The following is a 23,232-nucleotide window of genomic DNA, read 5'->3' on the forward strand; positions in this document are numbered from 1 at the left end:
GATTTCATGTTAACCAAAAAGGATTACGTATGAAAAAAGTCAACAAAAACAAAAACAAAGGACGTTTTAAATATAGTTTTAGTTAGTTTTGTAACCACACATTACAGTTTAAGTTAGTTATCTTTTTTTTTTAAACTCTTGTTTTTATTTTTATTTCAGTTCACAAAAATGCTTTTTCAATTCTAGTTTTCATTATTTCATTAGTTTTCGTTAATTATAATATCCTTGGCCCAAAATATATTAATTGTTGGAAAAACTCCACAAAACTGGTCTGAACTACAGATTTATTCATGAAAAACGTGAAAAACACAAGAGGGGTATATCTTGGGGTTTCACACAGGAATTTTAACTTCATGGAGAGAAAGTTATGACATATTTGTCTGACTTTTGCGTCGTGCAGTCTTTCAGATTTTTACAATCTTATACTTAAACAGTTTCACAACTTTCTTGACTTTGCAAACTTTAATTCATGGCACCGTTCAAACAGGATCAAAATAATGATTCTCTCCCCGTGAGTACCGTCCATATCTGTCCAGGTCCCATGGTGGTCTTCACCTCGCTGTAAACCAGAAGCAGGACTCATGTGAACCCACTTATTGGCTATTGATTGACAGGAATTGCTGTAGCAGTGATGCTGAACTGATCGAGAAAATAGTTATGTAATTTGGTTGTTGAGAAATGAGGAATTCTGCAATATTAACGCCAATTTTACCTCAATTTCTTAAACCATAAACACTGTTGTTCCTGATTTTCTCCAATTTGCAAATTAATCTGTCTTCAGATATATTGTAGTGTGCACATTTCAGCTGGACCATTTTATCTTTTTTCACTTAATTCTTGATGTATATGTTCGTTTAGAAAATGCACTTTAGAACAAAACTCTTCTTGCTGTTACCATCATCACATCCATCTGTCCCTTCACTCTAATGTCTGATGTCGTCCTGGTTGGCTCGTCACTCATCATTTTCTCTCAAACATCACTGCTTCTTCTGCCTCTAAAGCTTTTGATCGTCGCTGGTTTGTAAAGGAGAACAGCAGGCAAAATGTCTTTATTCTGTATTGGAATAATCATTACACCTTAATCTGTTATTTCAGTATATTTTATATTCCAATTGGTTCCAAACATTTGACTGTTGTTCCTCCTTTATTTATCAGGTACTGAATGGAAACTAAGCATTGCTGCGCTGAAGTTAGAAACAGGATGGATTTGCCGTTTTTCAGCCCAGACCGTATTAAAATGTTGTTTCCCATCACTAGTGTAGCTGACAGATAGATCTGATTAGAGGACCGGACCTTTCTGCTGCAGCTGATCACAGCAGCTCCTCCTGGACGACTCCAGGCTGTCCTGGGAGACGTCGTGTCCTCAGTATGTTCAACTTTTACTCAGCCCGTCGTGCCTGGGACACGCCCAAACAAAGACTTGTAAAACAGATTCTCTCAGGTTCTCCTGAGTCGAATCCTTCCAGCCGTCACGCTGTGCTGCTTCCAAAGTCCCACTTATGCAGTCTTGTCAGAACCAGGATTAAATTGTAAATTGAAAGCCTGACGGTGAAGCTCAGTGTCATGAGTGGTTTTAAAGTTTACATTACTGCAGCCAAGGGGAATCACTCATGAAAAAGATCCTGATACTGATAGAAAAATGTGGCTCCTGATCGGTTTGTTGTTTTAAAAAATGTCTGTCTACCTGAAATCAAAAACACTGTTGCACTGAGAGCTCGCCAAACCACCAGGTGGTGATGTAACCCTAAGTGTATGCTTTTATTAAACTAACTACATTAACCCATTTAGGCCTAAAACGGCTGGAAAAAATGCCTGTAAAACCTCTGGGAGATTTTAAAATAAGCCCCTAAAACCTGAAGTTTTTCTGTAAATTCAACAGAAGTGTCAACTCTTCCAACTAAATAATAGATTTTTCAGCCTCTGTAGCAGATAGAAATGACATTCAAAAGTATCTGAGAGCTTATAGCTGTTATATCTGAGCTCCCTCCGCTATAGTCGTCTTCCACCATGATTTATAAGTTCTGGAAAAGTCCCATGATGCATTGGGACACTCCCACATGTATTCTGATGCATTTCATTGGCCAAGAGACAGAAAATAGGTGGAAAAAACTACAAATACTACAAAATGACATATCCGCTTTCCCGGCTTTAATGGTAGAGTGATGCAACAGCGCCCCCGGTTGTAATGGTAGAAATGTGGTAATGCTTTCCCGCCTTAAATGGGTTAACCCAATAACTCCCACCGTAAAGGGTGTTCTTAACTGAAAACTCAAACTCAGACAGCTGATTACCGTCTTTTCACGTGTTTATTTTGCATTATCATTCAACAATTACACATGCTATGCTTTTTAGCACCTGAATAGCAACCGTGCCGTTCGCCAGGTAATCAACTGAAACGACACAAATGTCAACAAAAGCACAACATTAATGACCGGGACATTATCAACTGTACAATCCGCATACATGAACATATTTAAGGTATTTAGCACAAGTTGTAATCACATTTGATACATTTGTTTGGACAAATTATCTATCATTATCTAGACATTTTCATGATTTTATTGATAATAATTTTGGTTATCATCAAGAAAACCATGGAAAATGTCTAGATATCAGCTCTTAAATTAAACTCTTATGAGCTATTTTTATATATATATATATATATATATATATATATATATATATATATATATATATATCCAAACAAATGTACCTTTAGTTATACCAGGCATTAATATGAACAAGAAATTGAAGAAATCAATGGTCTAATATTTTTTTCCATGACTCTACAAAGGTATTGTCTGTAAACGTTAAACTTTGCTTTCAGCATTCGATGATGTTCGGCTGCAGCAGAACTCAAACTTTGTGTCTTTACCAGATGAGAACGGTGTTTTAAGGAGGTGTGGGCTGACGGGCCGTGAACCATCGACTCTGTGATAATAAGCTGCCTGTCTTCAGTAGATCCTTGTCATGATGTTGCTCTCTTCACTGGCCGCCCTCTGCTCATTAACACACGGTTCCCTTCTATCACTATCATCCCCGTAGAAACCCCGTTAACTTGGCCGTATTAAAACTGAACGAGCAGGGCCTGTTGGACAAATTGAAAAACAGATGGTGGTATGACAAGGGAGAGTGCGGCACCGGGGGAGGGGACTCCAAGGTCAGATCACCGTAACCCCCCGACGGGTAACGACAGGCAATGGTACAGCGGGGTAACCGGCAACAACCCCCAGCTCAAACACCAGGCGTGAAACACTCCGGACGGCACCGCCGAGCCCACCCCACGCCTGCTGTTTGGTTCCCCACTGTTAAAACGCTGGTTCCTGATTTCTAATTTCTGATTCAAGGGGTATTTTACTGAACACACCGAGGAAACAGGGAACCTTTAGAACAGATCAGCAGGTTTACAAGACGCTCAGAGCTCCAATTAATTAATTGAGTCGTAACTAAGTACAATTACTCAACTTTATACTTCTACTACTACATTTTAGAGGTAAATATTGAACTTCCTACTCCACTGCATTTATCTGACAGCTTTAGTTACTTTTCAGGTCGATATTTAACATGAAAAACAGGATCAATTTATAAATGTAATCATATAACAGTATAATAAGTAGTTAAAATGAGCCCGACACTGTAAAAGAAAATGTTTTTAAATTTTAACGGGTAACATTTTTAATTAAATTAATTCACCCTTTTTTTTTTTATGGCATTTGCACATAATGTAGAAAAAAAGGGAGAAAAAAAGCAAAATAATGTAATAATTCCTATAAAATAATTCTTTTTTAAAGATAATAGAGCTAAAGATAATATAACAGATAATATAGTAATAGTAGTACAGTAGTATAGAACAGTACGATTTAAATTTGTATTTAAATTTGTTTATATATGTAGAATAACTTTAATATGATGGCAACTTTTGCTGCCAGACTTCTTACAGTTTTATTTATTTTTTGTTTGTTTTTTTACATTAGAAAAACCTTCCTGTGTATCATATGAACGCACAATTTGGCTTATGGGTTGCACGTAATAATTATTAACGCTAAACTTCAATTGTTTTGAGAAATATAAAGTATTTTAGTTTCAAGATGATACAATTTTACCTGAGTTTCTTAAAGCGTAGAACAGCGTTGTTCTTGATTTTGTCAAATTTACAAATTCACATTGATCTGTCTTCAGATATTGTAGTTGGGCTGAAATAATTTAGTTATGAACTGTTTGGTTTTTTTTACATTAAAAATGTAGATTTTGCATGTTTATCATTTCACGCAAAATTTTATTTTGATAAACATGCAAAATCTACAATGCAACAATGAAATCAGAATAAAAAATAACCTCTGCAAAAGTACTCAGGTCCTCACAACTTCACTTACGGTCTGAAAAAGAGAAAATCCCTACATTAATGGTGCCCCGTGCGAGGCATCCTATAACAGTAAGAGATAAAATCGGTTATTAGCCCCCCCGAAAAAAACAAAAAACAAAACAAAATTGAATTTGAAAACTTCTTAATGCAACAATTACATACAACTGCAATTTTTTTCACATAATATGTTGTTAAAAATACAGATTAAAATACAGATGATACACTTAATATCTGTCTTATATGATGTATATGATAAACATGTAATTTTACAGCGTAAAGCCGTTTTATCGGGTGGTGATCCAGTAAAATGCTCCTCTGATCTTTGACTTCAGCCCCTGAAAAGTTAAAACTTCTCCACATCAGATTCTGTAGCAGGTTTTGTTTCCCGGAGTGTTTTCAGCTCTTTGCCGGTTACCCAAAGTGATATAGTAATACACATCTCGCACGTAGGGAGTCAGATCGAACGCAGCTAGATGGAGTATTAAAGCATATCACTTTGACTCTGAGCAGTTTGTGTGTGAGTGTGTTTCTGTTCTCTGTAGCCAAGTGTCTACACTTCTAACCACAGTTTTATTAAACGGCTGCTGCTGCTGCAGCGGTGGCCGACTGAACAATAACATAAGATAACATGGATGTGCATAATGTTATTTATGTTATTCCCCTCCCCCTCCCCCTCCCCCTCCCCCCCCTGCCTCCCCGGGTCTGAAGGATCCCAGTAAACCTAGCAGTACTGAAGCTCAATGAACAAGCCATCTTAGACAAGTTGAAAAACAAGTGGTGGTATGACAAGGGGGAGTGTGGACACAAGGACTCCGGCAGAAAGGTCAGTTCTTGAGGTGGCTCGGCCTGGTCCCGAGGTCATGTGTTGGTCTACCCCGCCCCCCTCACCTGCCAGACCCCCCCAAACCCCCAGAAAACCCTATAAACCCCCAAAACTTCAGCAGCTGCACTCTGAAAACAAAAAGGTTTACATTTATAAAAACCACAATAACAAAAAAATAAGGAATAAACGAGAGATTGGCTTATATTCCAAATATATTGAGTTTTTGAGTATGATAAAGCCTCCAAAAAGGCGTTTCATTTGCCTAAAAAATAATAATAATAATTCCTTCAATTACAATAGGGTCCTCGCACCCTCGGTGCTACGTCCCTACAGAGATTGTCTGCATGTTTTTTATGACAAATATGAGACTAACTTAACCAACACTGTAAAAAAAGTCTAAAATTTACGGTAAAATATCAGCAGTTTCCAGAAGGTTTTCTACTGTAAATATAATCAGCAAAATCTGTAATTTAATCAAAATAATCCCTTTACGAATTACAGTAAAACACTCAAATTGCATCAGAAATGGAGCGTAAAATTAAAATTTAAAATTTAAACTATAGAAAACACAAAATGATCTGTTAATTTTACATGTAAATTTTATATTTTACCAGTAAACTGTTTTTTTTCCACATTTCATGACAATAAAAATGTATGTTTTGTATTGTTTCATAATTTTCAGTAATTCCATGTGTCTAAATTAAGATTTTATTGCCTTTTTCTGATGCAATTTGATGTGTATTACCGTCATTTCTATAAACAAAAAAAATTAACAGTGAATGATTCAGCTAATAAAATATTATAATTGAGGAGTTAATTTTTATAAAATCTGAGAGACAATTTGAGGTTCATTCAAAGAGAAAAAAGACATTTAATTTTCACACACAAGAGTAAACAATAAGAGTAAGAGTTTCTAAATATTAATTGAGATTTATGTAATATAAAAACTTTTTGTTTTCAGAGTGAAACACGTCCGATCAGCTGATGATTCTGCAGAGCTGAAGGAATAAAATCAGTGAAATATTAAAATATTGTGATGACGTGGAAACCTCCCGACTCTTCTTTAACTGCTGAGTTCAGTTTCTGAACTTATTTTACACAGAACTCGTCCCCAAAACTCTGCGAACATTCAGATAAATTTATGCAAATTGGTGAGAAAATGAGCTTCAGCCTTTTTCTGGAGATAAGAGGTTTTCATGTCTCCACATCAGATTCCTTCAGAGGCTTTTCTCTGTTCAGCCATCCTTCTGTTCTGCAGAATCCTCTGTGGTCAGCACACACACACACACACACACACACACACAGAAAGACAGACGAGCTGAAAAATGTGACTTTTTACATCAGTTTTTAACCACAAAGCTCAATTTTTACTGTAAAACTGGTTGGACAGCGTCCTGGAGTTTAGAAAAAATGTATTTAATTTATTATGTATGTTAATCTGCACCACGACTTGCACTGTAAAAAAATGAAAACATTAATAAGTCTTACTGTCAAATAAATAAAATAAAATACAGTAACGGAATCACATCACAGCATGGATCTTTCTCTGCTGTTCTGAAGGTCTTGGAGACTGAATGTGGGAGTCTGGAAGAGTTTAAACATTTCTATTCTAAGACATCCTGTGCTGCTCAAATCAGAATAAAAATAATATCTACAAAAGTACTCAGGTCCTCACAATTTCACTTACGGGCCAAAAAAAAGAAAATCCCTACATTAATGGTGCCCCGTGCATGAGATTATTAGCACCCAAAAAAAAACAACCAAAAAATGAATGTGAAAACTTCTCAATACAACAATTAAATACAACTGTAAATTATTTCACATATAATGTTGTTAAAAATACAGATAATACAAAGTAAATATCTTTCTTTTTTTTTAAACTACTTTAATATGACGGTGTTTGCTGCCAGATTTTTTTCCATTTTTAAAATTTTTTTTTTATATATTACATTTTTTATTTTACTGTTAAAAAAACAGGAAGTTGCCTTAATTTTACATGCAGCATTATGATGTGATTTTTTTTTTAACATAGAATTCACTTTAATTTAACATTTATCATAATTAAGCAATTAAATAATAATGTAAAGAAAATTATCATGTTCCATAGATATTAATTTACAGATTCCAACTTTTATTTTTTAACTCAACTTGGCTTTTGCACTAAATGTAGAAAAAAAGGAAAAACTGTAAAATAATATGGTAATTTCTGTGAACTAATCTTTTTTTTTAACGTGTGGAACTGAAGCCCCACATTTGTTTTTAACAAACAGATTTAAAAAGTCACATTTTTCAGTCTCTGTTCAGGCTGCTGACGACACACACACACACACACACACACACAAAACACACACACACACACAACACACACACACACACACACACACACACACTCACACAAAACACACACACACACAACACACACACACACACACACACACACTCACTCTCTCCTCTCCATCACTAACAAAATTCATCATGTCGACTTAATGATGTAAAGTCAGACTGAAACAGTGACAAACTAATAGCTAACATTAGCATTAGCACCTTAGCAAATAAACACTTTTATATTTCAATGAGTTATATAATTACAAGGCAACAAAAATAGTCACAAATATAACTTAAAGAAAATAAACTTTAACAAATCTGTCAGCCAGGCACTATAGAAGCCTTTTTGATACTTTATATCAACTTTATATGAATTACGAAGCACTCGTTTACCGTTATTTACTGTTTGTTTTCCATTTTACTGTTCCACTTTTTTATTTCCTGTCACTACCTTTCAAAATAAAAGCACCCATTAATATTTACCGTTTGTTTTCCATTATACCGTTCCACTGTTTTATTTTCTGTCACTACCTTTCAAAATAAAAGCACCCCTTATTATTTACCATTGGTTTTCCATTTTAAGTCTTCCACTTTTTTATTTCCTGTCACTTTCTTTCGAAATTAAAGCACTCGTTATTATTTATCATTCATTTTCCATTTTACCGTTCCACTTTTTTTATTTCCTGTCACTGTCTTTCAAAATAAAAGCCCCCATTTCACACTGGACAATACCTTTTCAAAATAAAAGCATCACAACATGGTAAAACACCAAAAAATTGAGTACAGACATAAAAACACAGAACAGAATTTCACAAATATGTTTCACCCCAAAAATATTCTTAATACGTTTATTAAACACCCAACTGAAAGAGTGTCCAACATTTGTATATCAATGTTAGATTATATTATATCAACATATTTTTCTCTTCACTGATATCTGATTTTCTTGATGCTCGTTGTTTGAATTTGGTGCTTAAGATGGGATTTATTTACAATATTTTATAACGTTTTCAAGATTTTGGATTTTAATAGAAACATATTCATCATTCATGAATATAATATTTTATAACGTTTTCAAGATTTTGGATTTTAATAGAAACATATTCATCATTCATGAATATATAACCATCATTTTAACCATAAAAAACACAAGTTTAACACGACAATCTGTCAGAAAAGACACTTTTTTAAAAATTATTATTTTATCTCAGAATAAAACATGAAAAATTTAAATCACATGAAACTATACAAAAACAATACTTTTTAATGATTTTTATGAACACTAATAATAAAACAAAGACGTATTCTGTAAAAATAATTATTCTCTTTCAGTCTGACTTTAAGTGTCTGTCGGTATAATTTGGCAGCAGCTGATTGGCTGAGAGTTAACGTGACAGTTTGGAGAGGAAACGATCTGATAGGCTCTCCCCGACTCACAACACTCCCTGTTCCAGAGAGGCCCCGCCCACTATGAGTGCTGTTTGCATGCTATTGGATGAGAGAGCTAAGCCCCGCCCACCAACACCAAATAATGCATGTGACAAAAAAAACAACAACCACTAATGTCCTAAAAACAACCAATCAAATCTCTAAAAAAAGGAATTAAACTTTTGTTCTTTTGTTCGAGTTGATATTTAATAAACTGTAAAGAACAGATCTGTTTTTATTTTTCCTTTATTATTTATTAAAGTGTGCTGTAAGAGAACGTGTGAAACAGCAGAACTGAAATGTGAACGAGACGAATAATGAACATAATCAGTCTGTAGAGATGATTTATTTCTCTTCCTTCACTCTGTTTGCATTTCTCTGCATGAAGCTGCATGTCACAAATATTTAAATATGGATTATTATTATAATTATTATTATTAATGAAGGCTGTGATCTGAGACGATAAAGAAGGTCGTTTTACCTTCAGCAGGAGATGAAAGTTTAAGAGGTTCTTCACCGGTTCAGTCCTGAGACTCACAGGAGGCAGATTATCACATCAAAATTGGAAAAAACTGATAATGTTGTTTTCCACATTTCCCATAATGCACCTGGACAGCCTTCTGGACTTTCCTGAATAATATAATGATAGTAAAAAAAAGTGGTTTAAAGATTGAAAAGAGTGGTTTAATTGAACATTTTACGAGAAAGAGGCTCAAATTTAAGAGAAAATGTTGTTTACTACATTTCCCAAAATGCACCTGGATCATTCTAGACTCTCCTGAATAATTAAATAATAATAAAGGTTTTTGTTCTGGCCTCCAGTTTTAATTGTTTTAAATTTGTCTCTCAGAAATTCTCTTTCAGTAATGACGAACTTCAATTACCGCGAGCCTCGACATTCGTTTCTATGCTGACGAAACCAATTAAAACCCTTGTAATTGTAGTTAACGTTTCCCCAAATTTTTTCTATACAAAAACTTGTTTGTGTACATTTTTGTAAACAAGTGTACTAGTGTCATTTTAGTTAAAAAAATAATAATAATAATTATGAGGCTGTAGGAGGGGTGTGAGTGAAAAATGTCTACAAACTACATTTCCCAGAATGCACCTGTACAGTCTTCGAGACTCTCCTGAATACTATAATAATAATTGAGTTTTTTTGTTCTGACCTCTAATTTGAATTATTTTTGACTAGCTCTAAATACTACAATACCCATGAGCCTCCGTCTTGTTTCTATGCAGATTTTCTGTACAAAAACTTTTAATGAAAAAAAATGACAAAAATTAAGAAGCTGTCGGTCAATATTCAGAGAAAATAACTTTATTACTCTTATTAAAGTCATAAATACGTGACTTAAAGATGTGAATATTTTCTGAGATTTAAGTTTAAAAAAATGTAAGAAAAAAACTCAAATTCAAGAGAAAAAAAAATATCCTCTGAAATTATATTTTTCTGGGTTTTTCTGTCAAGGAAACAAATTGTTAACAACAAAAAGTTACAGATGTAATCTGTGATGTTCCAGAATGGTTAAATTATGTTGAAAAAAAATCTAAATATTACATTTTATTTTCCTTCTGGGTCTCAAATATGCTGGTTATGATATAGTATGTGATATGTGCCAGTAGTGTATAATAAATAACATATAATGGAATATCCGATATAAAACAGTCTGTATATATCATAGATTAATATGTAAAATGGTGCAGAGCCTCTTTAAGGATTCATTGATTATTAAACTCTGTCTCAGCCTTTAATTCATAGAAATGTTCCGTTAGTTAGAAAAGATTCCTTTATTATTATTTTTTTAGCTTTCTAACTGTAGTGATGTCATGTCTATCTGCGCCACGATTGGTCGCCCCTGACCCCGCCTCTCTGCGCCGACAGGACAAGACGAGCGCGCTCAGTCTGAGCAACGTGGCCGGAGTCTTCTACATCCTGATCGGAGGGCTCGGCCTCGCCATGCTGGTGGCGCTGGTCGAGTTCTGCTACAAGTCACGCATCGAGTCCAGACGGATGAAGGTGAGTCGGAAACTTTGCGTCTGTCACATGTGGTGCACGGGAGCTGGAAGGCACCATCCTTATTATTATAATAATAATTATTATTATTATTTCGCCAAGAGATACATGAAAACATGATCAGGAATGTGTTTGCTGTGTATTTTGTCGGAGATTTGCAGTTTCCCTAAAAATCACCAAAAACTGCGATAAAACTTCCCATTGAAAATAAAGGGAAATCGACATGAAAAGAGTTCAGAAATACTTCACTTTGGGACCTTGCCAAGTTGCTATACTTTAAGAGCTAATATAATAATAGAGGTTTTTGTTCTGGCCTCCGGCTTTAATTGCTTTAACTTTACTTCTCAGAGATTCTGTTTTGGTGTGACGAGCATTTCTAGATACTACATTACCAATGAGCCTCGGCGTTCGTTTCTATGCAGACGAAGCCAGTCAAAACACTTGTAGTTGTAGTTAAATATTATTGAATAAAAAGTTTTTCTCTACAGAAACCAGTGTACTAGGGTCATTTAATTAAAAAAATATGAAGCTGTGAGAGGGGTTCAAGTGAAACTTTTACAAGAAAAAGGAAAAAATTTTACGAGAAAAAAGCTCAAATTTAAGAGAAAATGGAGTAATAAAATAACATTTTTTTTAACAATTTTTTTGTTCTGGCCTCCAGTTTAAATACATTTTTTTTTTAATTCTCAGAAATTTTGTTTCGGTAATGATGAACTACAATGCCCATGAGCCTCTGCGTTTGTTTCTATGCAGACGATCCAGTCAAAAACACAGTACAAAAACATTTTTGTACAGAAAACTACAATATTTCTGAGAGCTGTGAGTCTCTGCAGCTCAAACGACATTTCAAACTGAACTCTTCTTTTCTGACTCTGTGTGTGTGTGTGTGTGTGTGTGTGTGTGTGTGTGTGTGTGTGTGTGTGTGTGTGTGTGAGGAGTCATGTCGTGGTTTGTGGCAGATTGGGGGCTCGTCCCGGATCAAATTAATCACGTTGGTAAAATTAAATTCAGGCTTTGCAGTAATTTGATGTCGTTTGGTTTGTGTTTCCTGCTAATTTTCATCCGTTTTTTTTTCATTACTTAATTAAAAATGAGGATTCTGTTGAGGATATATTTTATTTTTCATTGATGATTTAATCAAATATGAAAAAACCTTGTGAGGGAAGAAATATTTCTCTGTAGTGTTTCTCTCTGCAGCTCAAACGTTACTGCCATTTCAAACTGTACTCCTCTTATCTGACTGTGTGTGTGTGTGTGTGTGTGTGTGTGTGTGTGTGTGTGTGTGTGTGTTACTGTGAACACAAAGACTTGAGGAGTGTTTCATCATGTGAGCAGACGGAGGGTTACAGTCAGTTACCTGCTGCAGAGACTAATAGTGGATTCTCCTGCTGATACATTATTAATAGTCTCACATTAATATTACAGTGTGTTGTCCTGTAGAGGAGACGTGGATCTTTGCTTCGCTGTGAAGCTGCTCTGATCTTCTCTTTGACATTTCAGTCACAATAAAGTCTGGTTGGTGCACCGGAGCTGCAAGGCATCATATTATTATTGTTATTATTCATATTCCGCCACATATTTCACCACGAGATTCATAAAAACATGATCAGGAATGTGTTTGCTGTGTCGTAAAAATCACAAAAAGCTGTGATAAAACTTCTTATTGAAAATAAAGGGAAATCGACCTGAAAAGAGCTCAGAAATGCTTCACTTCGGGGCTGTGCCAGTTCGCTATACATTAACTTAGAAACATTATTAAAAGTTTAAACGGGTCACTGGACTTGAGACTTTATTGGGCCAAATCTGCGTTTTGATCACTAGCACGGTTTTTATGAAATCTCAGAGTTTATAATGGGTGTGTATTGGACGGAGTGTTCAGAGCTAGAGTGATGACATCACAGCTAGAGTGGAGAGAGGCTGGGACATTTTCTGAAACTTTTCTTAAAAAACCTGTGCTGGTTCCCACAACTTTCACTCTTCATAAATCATTTTTATAACAGATTGTAGAGAAGTTTGTGGCGGTCGCAGACATCCGACTCTGGAATCAGTGGGACGAACAGATTTGTCTCAGTGAGCCTGAATGTGACAGCAACTCCTCCTCCTCCTCTTCCTCTTCCTCCTCCTCCTTTACTCCTCCTCCTCCTCCTCTCTCTCTCTCCTCCTCCTCCCCCCTCCTCCTCTCCTCCTCCTCCTCCTCCTCCTCCTCCTCCTCTCTCTCTCTCCTCCTCCTCCTCTCCTCCTCTCCTCTCCTCCTCCTCCTCCTCCCATCTCTCTCCCTGCCTCCTCTTTCTCCTCCTCCTTCTTTACTCCTCTCTGCCTCATCTTCCTCTTCCTCCTCCTCCTCCTCCTCCATCAGAGTCAGATGGAGGCGGGTCCTCACAGTGTTTGAGGTAAATTAACTTACCTGAGAGCAGGAGACGAGTGTGTGTAGAGTGTGTGTGTGTGTGTGTGTGTGTGTGTAGAGTGTGTGTGTGTGTGTGTGTGTGTGTGTGTGTGTGTATGTGTGTGTGTGTGTAGAGTGTGTGTGTGTGTGTGTGTGTGTGTGTGTGTGTGTATGTGTGTGTGTGTGTAGAGTGTGTGTGTGTGTGTGTGTGTGTAGTGTGTGTGTGTGTGTGTGTGTGTGTGTGTGTGTGTGTGTGCAGCAGGAGGAGGAAGGAGATCAGTTAGTTGGTTTCTTTGTGACGACTGAAACAGCCTCAGAGGTCTGATGATGATGATGATGATGATGATGATGATGATGATGATGATGGAGGATATTAACTGAGGATCCACGTCGTTAGTTTAACTGCTGCTCACACACACTTTAACTGTTATTACTGTCACACACACACACACACACACTATAAATACACTCCTTCCAGATTTCCAAACTGCAGTTATTTGTTCCAAAACCTTCACATGACGCAAGTTAACGTTCAGCACTGAAACATGAAGTTTAACAGAAACACAGAGGGAGTTGTTATACTTATTATACTTATTATACTTATTATAGTTATTGAAATAAATGGAAACAAATAAAGATCACAGACACACTTAAATCTCAGCAAGATGTGATATTTGTTCTTATAATATTTGTTAAAGGCAAAATATGCATCAAAAGTCCCGTACAGATGGTTAACTTTGTCCTTTACAGATCATTTTAATGTATTTTTCAATGATAAGTAAATTCATCATTCCTTCTACAATATATCACTACACCAGTCATTATAATCACAATAAAACAACTTATCCTCCTCCTCTCTCTCTCTCTCTCTCTCCTCCTCCTCCTCCTCCTCCTCCTCCTCTCTCTCTCTTTCTCTCTCTCCTCCTCCTCCTTCTCCTCCTGGGTTACATCCTCAGCTTGACTCAAACAGCTGATTCAGAGCTAACAGTGCCCCCTGGTGGTAGAACCTGGTACAGCGCTCCAGTCCTCTGTTTCTTCCAACACATCAAACCAGTTTTACCAGTTTGCTGATTTTTTTTTTTGCAGCATTTGCACCATCACCATGTTGTTGTTGTTTTTTGCAGCTCCTAGATTTGCCACTCTCATAAATCTGCCACTTTTTTATTCATAAATCTGCTACTTATTTTCAATGAAAACTAGGAAAATTGTGGACAAAATAATCATTACGGCCACAATATATCACAATAAAACAATTATAGATCATAGATTTTTTCTCATAAATCTGCAACTTTTTTCTCCTAGATTTGCCGCTTTAATGTCATAAATCTGTTCATTTTTTTCGCGTAGATTTGTCACTTTTAATCTCATGAATCTGCGACTTTTTCCTGTATATTTGACACTTTAATCTTATAAATCTGCAACTTTTTTTCTCATAATATTACCTCCTCCCCCGGGTGTATATATATATATATATATGTATATATATTTTCATACTTGGCCCTAATACGACGTCGTACTTTTGGGACTCTTGTTTTAGAGATCCTCATGAATAAGGACATGTGCAGAACGGATTTATTCCAAGATGAAAACACAGTGCTCTGTGACCTGTCAATCATTCTGGAGCCCCGCCCTAAACCCTCCCCTGCTTTATCCTCCGTTTGACTCTAAATGAAGCATAATTCACTAAATGAACATCATGTTGTATTAAAGACGACTTGAAACTAATGACTGAGAATATGCACTCATTATGAGAATGTTTACTGAGGTCACATCATTTTCTCATAGACTTCTATACAGCCAGGGGCAGATTAACAAAGAATGGACTGCAGCTGCTGACAGCACCATTAAATGCGCCTCACTGACTGCAGCTAACTGCCAATATTTAATTCATGATATCATGTCACAAACACACCCATCCTCAATCCCAAAACAAAGGAGTATGAGTCCACTTGGTATTTACACTTCATTTACCTCCAACTTTCTGAAGACATTACTTTTTTTTGCGATTTTTGGACATCCCATTATACGGTGTTTTTCTGTAATTTCTGGCCATATTATGCTCTAATATGCATCAACAGACAATTATTGACCCATTTTAAGGCATTTTTAAAATTTGGCCATTTTTAACAAAAATCGACATGCTATACTATGACTTTTTTTGATGCAGTCATGTTTTGACATCCCCTAATATGGTGTTTTCCCTATTTTTATACAAAATATAATACCACATGTAACTATAATCGGGCCATTTCTAGCATTTTTAGGCATTTTCAAATTTGGCCATTTTTGACAAAAATCGACATATGACTCCCAAAACAAAGGAGTTTGAGTCGTCTTTGTATTCGTCCTTATACAGTAAATTTGCAGTTTTTTTGCAAAGAGGCTTATTTGCATGGAAAGGGACCGATTTTTGCGCCCAATGTCTGCAAATGATCTCATTTGAATATGTGCTAATAGAACCAAAGCAGCGAGACACCATTTGCTTGGCAGCACGGTTTGGGGTGCAGTTCGCATTTTGCTGGTTCTTTGAGAATCACATATTATTTTTTGCCTTATTTGCACATGTTCTGCAATCCTTATATGATCTCACCCCTCAGACTTCAGATTCATCTCATAAAAACATAGACTTTATATAAATAATGGACGTAGCGACCATGACGTCACTAATTAGTTTTTGGCCCGTTTGAGGCATCAAGTTCATCGTTACACTCGTCGCCATCTTGTTCCGATACGGGGAGCAGACCATATCTGGACTGTGGAGGAGGAGAGGAAGATGTTAGTTTTGGCAAAAAAAACAGAACAAAATGTTGGTTACTGACCTCAGAAAACTGAGCAGCGACTCCTTGGAGTGTCTGTTAGTCCAACCAAACGCTGAACAAGACATTTAATGAACAAAACGTTAAATAATACGTCATTAAGTGAAAATACAGTGAAAGGGTCAAAGTTATTAAACTAAACCGCTAAACATCCTTTTTATATCTATATAACTTTATTGACACGTTGCCGTGGATACGCATTGTTCTGCTTCTCTCCTGATGACGGCTCGCCTTGTCAGTGACCTGTCAATCAAAGGTAGCCCCGCCCCAAATCATACGATTCTTTATCTTCTATTTTCTTCTAAATGGGGCCATTATTTACACTATTAACATCAGATTGTCTTGAAGAAGATGTTTTACTAGTGATTGAGATCATAGTGTTGTCCTAAAAACATTTCTGAGATAATAAATCAAGTGAGAAGTTTTCTCATTTTGTGTTGAAATGAATGGACCAAAATGCTTCTGCAACAGCCGTGGGGTTGCCACCTCGATAAAAACGATTCCGCTAAACATTTTTACTTTTTCTCTTCTGTGTTGCAGGAACTCATCGATGCCGCCATGACGAACAGCAGCCTCGGCGGGATGGCAGGCTACGGCGGTGGCGGCGGAGGAGGAGGAGGCGCAGCGGGCGGGTACGGAGGCGGAGCTTCGGGGCTCGGAGGAGAAAACGGACGCGTGGTGGCGCACGACTTCCCCAAAGCCGGAGCTCAGGGTTTACCCTGCATGGGCAAAGGTGGCGGCCTCGGACTGGCCTCCACAGGCATGTGATCAGAACTCAGGCTCCTGATTGGACGGGACGCTCCAGCCTGTCTGTCTGCCTGTCTGACTGTCTGCTGCTGAGCAAGGATCAGAAGGAGGCCGAGGAGAGGGAGGATAACGGGGGGGTGGTGAGTTTGGGGCAGACAGGCAGCAGGAGGAGAGTTCATGTCCACATGCAGCAGAACTCTGATGAACAGAGAGCACCTGAACACAACACAAGCTCCTGCAAGACGAGCGACTGGGCTTCAAGAACTCTTTTTCTACGAGCGCTGTCTTAAACAAACTCTGCAATAAAACGACATCTTCTTCTTCTGTTCTTCATCCCACCCTCCTCCTCCTCCTCCTCTTCCTCCTCTTCCTCCTCCTCCTCCTCCTCTTCCTCCTCCTCCTCCTCCTCCTACTCTCTTTCTGTCTCCTCCTCCTCTCTCTCTCTCTCTCTTTGTCTCCTCCTCCTTCTCCTTCTTCTTCTCCTTCTCCTCCTCCTCTCTCTATCTTCTCCTCCTCTCTCTGTGTCTCCTTCTCCTCCTCCTCCTCTCTCTATCTTCTCCTCCTCTCTCTCTCTGTGTCTCCTCCTCCTCCTCCTCCTCCTCACCTTCATGCTAAACGACACTTTCACGTCTTCGAGGGTCGAGGAGATTTTGAGCACGAAAACATTTTTTAAAACACAGAAAAACACTCAAATATTCAGGAGAACATCTGATCAGTGAGCTGCCTCCACCTTCATCATCATCATCATCATCATCATCATAATAATAATTATAATAATATTAACTAATCAGCTGTGTGACTCGCTGAGTTTTCTGCACAAACTTCTTTTTATTTGTTGTTTTGTCACATTAAACTGAAAACATTTTTCTGTCCTTTAGGCTGAAAGTTCAGTTTTGTTCACAAACGATGGAAAATAAATAATTAATAAACACATCGACCTCAGAGAAAAACAAGAAAATTAATAAAAGATCAGCTCTGTAAGATTATTTTAATTCATAATGAATCTGCTGATGATATTTTCTTGATTAAAAAAACAAAGGAAAGTCACAGTTTTTCACTGTAAATGATATATAAATTATATAAAGCAGAGAACAAGCAGCAAAGTAGCTTGAAAAATGACGCTAAAGAGGAATAATTAACTATATTTTCAGCGATAGAAGAGATTTTTAGCAGCTGAGAATAAAACACTTTGTTCTGTGTCTCCTGGAAACTTTCTCTTTGTTCAGTCGTCGACTCAGATTCTCTGTTGAAAACGTTTTCTTCAGCCACAGAAAGATGAAATATTTCACCGACCGATCGACCTCATTTATAAAACAAAAGATCTGCACATAACGACGTGTTCTGTGTGATAAAACCAGTCCGGAGCCCGGGAGGGGACCTGATCGCAACTTTATTGATAAAACGCACTTTATTAACCGTAAGCGTGCAACAGCAGACATTACCATGATCACTATGCTAATGTGAGATATAGAAGATATTAAAGAGGACCGAATGTCCACACTGAGGCTAAAAGATGCATTAAATATGCAATAAATGTTCAGGGACAAGAACATACAATTAGAATTTCCAGTTTGTCCAAAGAACTGGAAGGGATTTTTGGCAAAACCATAATACCTATCATTGATCCGACTTCACTTTGAGCGTCCCGAGTTATTCCTGAACGTCTACATATGTTTTTTTGTGAAGAAAAATGAAGAAATAGCTTTGTTAGAGCGATCTAAAAAACTGTTAAATATGCTTTTCTACAGAAATCTTCCTGTGTTTTTAATATGGGAGCCAATGAGGCTGTTGGTGGTGTTGGTGGATCATCTGTGCGTCCTACGCCCAAACTATAACTCTGACAGCTTTACCAGAGGATTGTGAGGGAGAAGACTAATTTTCCTACGTTTCTATGTATAAATTATTTCTGTAGAGTGGAATTTGCGTCCTGGAGCGCAGTTTTCAAATTTATTTTTTGACAGTTTATTCTCTCCCTCTACACTCTGGCGATGATGTCACACACTGCGACACGAACATTCCGTGCAATACACACCCATTATAATCTCAGAATTTCTCCAAAAATGATCATGGTCATTGAACAGGGATTGATAAAAAACTATATGACCTATCGAAACGTGGATTAATACACCGATACACAAGACTTGTGTCTACTGTTTAAAGTTTAAATGGAGTCTCTAGGTGAAATTATGCCGGAGAAGTAGACGTTTAAAAATCTCCAATTATTGTTCTTTCTTGCTCATTTATTTTTTCGGCCGTCTCGTTCACTGCAATGCAAAATTTTAGGGCAGTTTTTCACCACAGTTTAACAATGGTGCTTGGTGTGATTAACCCATGGCCCTAAATATACAGTATGATAGTAAAGACCAATTTACTTTTCAACTGCCAGCGGCGTCGATTCCAAATTGGTCTATGACTTTATTTTGAAGGGGTCATTTTTAGACATCCCATAATATGGTGTTTTTTCTCTATTTGTAGACAAACTATACTACCACATGTATCAACAGACTATAATTGACACATTTTAAGCATTTATCAAATTTTACCATTTTTGACAAATATCAACATGTTATATATAGTATGACTTTTTTTCATATTTTTGGACATCCCATAATACGGTGTTTTTCTGTTATGTCTTGCCATATTATGCTCTAAAATGTATCAACAGACTGTAATTGACACATTTTTAGGCATTTTAAAATTTGACCATTTTTGACAAAAATCGACATGCTATAGTATGACTTTTTTCAGTTTTTGGACATCCCATAATATGGTGTTTTTCTGTAATTTCTGGCCATGTGATGCTCTAATATGTATCAACAGACTATAATTGACCCATTTTAAGCTTTTTTTTAGGTATTTTTATGACAAAAATGCGTGCTTTAGTAAGACCCATGTGCACAATTAATAAAGTTTGTCTGAGTGATAAAATGAATGGACGCTCTATTAAAGGTTCGTGTCTCCTCCGGGCTCTTTGTCTCATGCTGACCTTTATCTCTATTTATTTTCCATTACGGAGTGAAAATGTTTGTTTTATGAACATGTTTACATGAACGAGTTAAACAGTGAGACTGGAGGTGGCGAGGCGTTCACTGACCCTCTGTCTCTCTGAGCTTCACAGCCTGATGAAACTAACAGCTGACCTGCTGGCGTCTGATTGGCCGAGGTAGGTCACATCTCTTCCTGTATTTGTGTTTTTCTGGACTTGAACTCACGATGAAAAACTTTTTATACTCTGAAACTGAACAATATCAGGAATAATCTGTTCACATTTGTATGATATGAATGATTCATGTGCCGCGCCACACTTTGTTTTTGTTTATCAGTTTATGATCATTTTGATTTGGTTGATTTCATTATAAACAGTTATTCTATTTAATAAAACTCTGAACATCTTCTTGACTTGTGTTGTTTTTTGTAGTTTTACAGACATTTCTGTGTGTTGAATGTTTATTAATGTGAAACTAACATTTATATCTCGTGGATGACAAAATACACTGTGACGCCTTTAAATTACATTTATTAATGTTGGTGTAAACTTTGATTTACTCATTTAAAAAGTGTTTTTAGAATGCATATGCAACATCTTATACGATGACTTTTTTTTTGAGGTTGTCATTTTTTAACATCCCATAATATGGTGTTTTTTCACTTCTTTTGGACAAACTATACTACCACATGTATTAATATTCTAAAATTAACCCATTTTTTAGGCATTCTAAAATTTGACCATTTTTGACAAAAATCGACATGCTATAGCATGACATTTTTTTGCTGATTTTTATTTTTTGACACACAATAATGTGTTTTTTCTCTATTTTTAGTCAAACTATACTACCACATGTATCAACAGACTATAATTGACCCATTTTAAGCTCCTTTAGGCCATTTAAAAATTGACCATTTTTGACAAAAATCAACATTCTACAGTGATACGTCTCCTCTTTAAAAAGATCAACACAACAACCAAAATATATGCAGGAGTCAAAGTGGAGTGTAAATTAAATGAAAGCTTTATTTTTTAACGTTGCTTCAAAGAAATGTGCAGCAAAGGATCACAAAAGGGTCGAAGCACTGAAACGAGGTGGTGGAGCCAAATAATACAACTAACTCCTAATATACAGACTATAATTAACCGATTTTAAGCATTTTAAACATCCACCATTTTTTGACAAAAAGTCCACATGCTGTAGTATGACTTGTTTTTGAGGTTGTCATTTTTTAACATCCCATAATATGGTGTTTTTTCGCTTCTTTTGGACAAACTATCACTACCACATGTATTAATATTCTAGTCAAAACAAAATCACGAAATAAAGACCTATCTTACTGATCTATGAACAGTTTTTAGAAATAAATACACAGTTGGCACCAACCAATAATCCACGTCTTTAACAACAGAAAATACCTACGTGATGCACAGTGTCGGGTACCAAAGTTACCTCCCCACCACAGAAATACTATAAATAATCTGAAGAAAAAGTGTTTAACCCTCGAGGCCTCTTTAAAATCACCTCACACTTTATACCTTAAGGTCCCGAAACGGTCCCTCTCATACAAGTGTCATAAAAATGTGATATATAAATATATTTTTTCACTTTAACTGCATCAAACCTTTTTTTCATGATAACCCCTGATTTTCTCAAGGGCAAAAACACAAAATATGCAATATTTTCAAAAATAAAGTGGAATAAAGATTCAGATTCAGATTCAGATTTGACTTTATTAATCCCACAGTGGGGAAATTTCTTTGTTACAGCCGCAAAGTTTCCCACAATTTTAAAGATGAAGATAAAAAAATAAACAATTGTAAAGTGGTCAATAATTGATAACTCCTTTATATCAATCCCAACACACCAAGAACATTTTTATGGTGTTCAGCTTTTTAATTGCCATGCATTTAGCAAGCTAAGAGAACCATTGAAACTGTATGTGATTTATCTCTGCTGCCCCTGGTGGTCTGAGGGGGTCATCACACCTAAAAACTATTGTCCATGTATTTTGAAGGGAGAGGCTTATATTTATTAGGTATTCATGTGAAAAGCATTATATTATGTCAGGATTACAGAGTATTAAAAATATGTGTTTATAATGGGAGTCAATGGGACCAAAACGGGCCCTAAGGGTCAAAGTGTGAGTGTTATGGGTATCTAATATTCTATACACCTTGCAAAAGAGGAATTTTAAAAATTATAATAAAAAACAAACCCTGGCCAAGTTTCATACAATTAGCCTTTAAACTGACTGATATATTGAGATTCAAAAACCTAAAATTAGCCTCGAGGGTTAAAGATGCTCTGTGGACTTCATGAGGCTTTTTCAAATGATTTCATACTCGAAAGTTCAATTAAAAGAAGATCTTCTCCTCCGTCCCCTCTGGCTCCTTCCCTCCTCTCTCTGCTCCATCGATCCTCCTCCTGGTGCCGACTCTTAATTTCTCTCCTGGACCAAACCCTCCATCTTCCGCTCATGACTCTTTGTTTCTGTCCATTAGCTTCTCCTCTTCTCTCCGAGCTCCAGGGACGTTTCATCCAACGATTCGGACTCCTGAGGGGGAAATCGTCTCACCAACAGATCATTACTCCTCCGGCTGGGAGGAGAGGAGGAGGAGAGGAGGAGGCAGACGGGACGGAAGAAAGACCACAATGAGCTCCATAAAGGCCTGATTAGGAGCAGGAGGAGGAGGAGGAGCAGGAGGAGGAGGAGGAGGAGGAGGAGGAGAGGATCCCTGAGGAGGTGCCAACAGACCATTCTTCACTTTAAACAAACAGAAGAAGCTTTTAGTGTAAATGAGGTTTCCTGAAGTTTTTGAGGTTCTCAGAGAAACTTCAGTGTGTTGAAATAAACAGAAGAAACTAAACTAGAGAATTTCCTCTGGGGAAATAGTGAAAGGGCCGCGGGGGCTACTGCCGGTGTGTGTACACTATGATGAGATTCTTCAGAGATTTATAACAATTAATACTAGTAATGCTATGATACTATATAATAAACAAGGAGCACACCTACAACAAGCATTCCTTTACAAGTATTTATTTATACAGCAACCTATGACCTTTAACCTCAAAATGTGTGTGTGTGTGTGTGTGTGTGTGTGTGTGTGTGTGTGTGAAGCATGTGTATCTGGAGGAGTGTGCACGCTTACGCGCTCGTGTGTGTGTGTGTGTGTGTGTGTGTATCTGTAACTGTAATCACATCAAAGCATCAAAGGCTTTGCTGTCGACCAATCAGAGCAGAGCAATCAACAGAATTAACTGCCGCTGTAGAATCTGTGACAAAGTGACAGCAGAGGTGGACAGACTGGAATTTCTGGCCTCGAACAGAAAGCATTTTTGG

At 36.8% G+C, this 23,232-nt stretch overlaps 1 protein-coding gene across 1 annotated transcript in view; it reads left to right on the forward strand.

Moving 5' to 3' along the window:
* LOC131986190 (glutamate receptor 1-like) overlaps nucleotides 1-17,013 on the forward strand; it is a 92,639-nt gene extending 75,626 nt beyond the window's left edge. The window contains exons 16-18 of the mRNA XM_059351027.1: nucleotides 3,046-3,160; nucleotides 10,825-10,959; nucleotides 16,696-17,013. Coding sequence (XP_059207010.1) covers nucleotides 3,046-3,160; nucleotides 10,825-10,959; nucleotides 16,696-16,923 — 478 coding nt within the window. The 3' untranslated portion in view covers nucleotides 16,924-17,013. The remainder of the gene's footprint in view (nucleotides 1-3,045; nucleotides 3,161-10,824; nucleotides 10,960-16,695) is intronic.
* The last annotated feature ends 6,219 nt before the right edge of the window (nucleotides 17,014-23,232 follow it).

This window comes from Centropristis striata, chromosome 15 (genome assembly GCF_030273125.1).
Source record: "Centropristis striata isolate RG_2023a ecotype Rhode Island chromosome 15, C.striata_1.0, whole genome shotgun sequence".
In the NCBI taxonomy this organism is placed as follows: Eukaryota; Metazoa; Chordata; class Actinopteri; order Perciformes; family Serranidae; genus Centropristis; species Centropristis striata.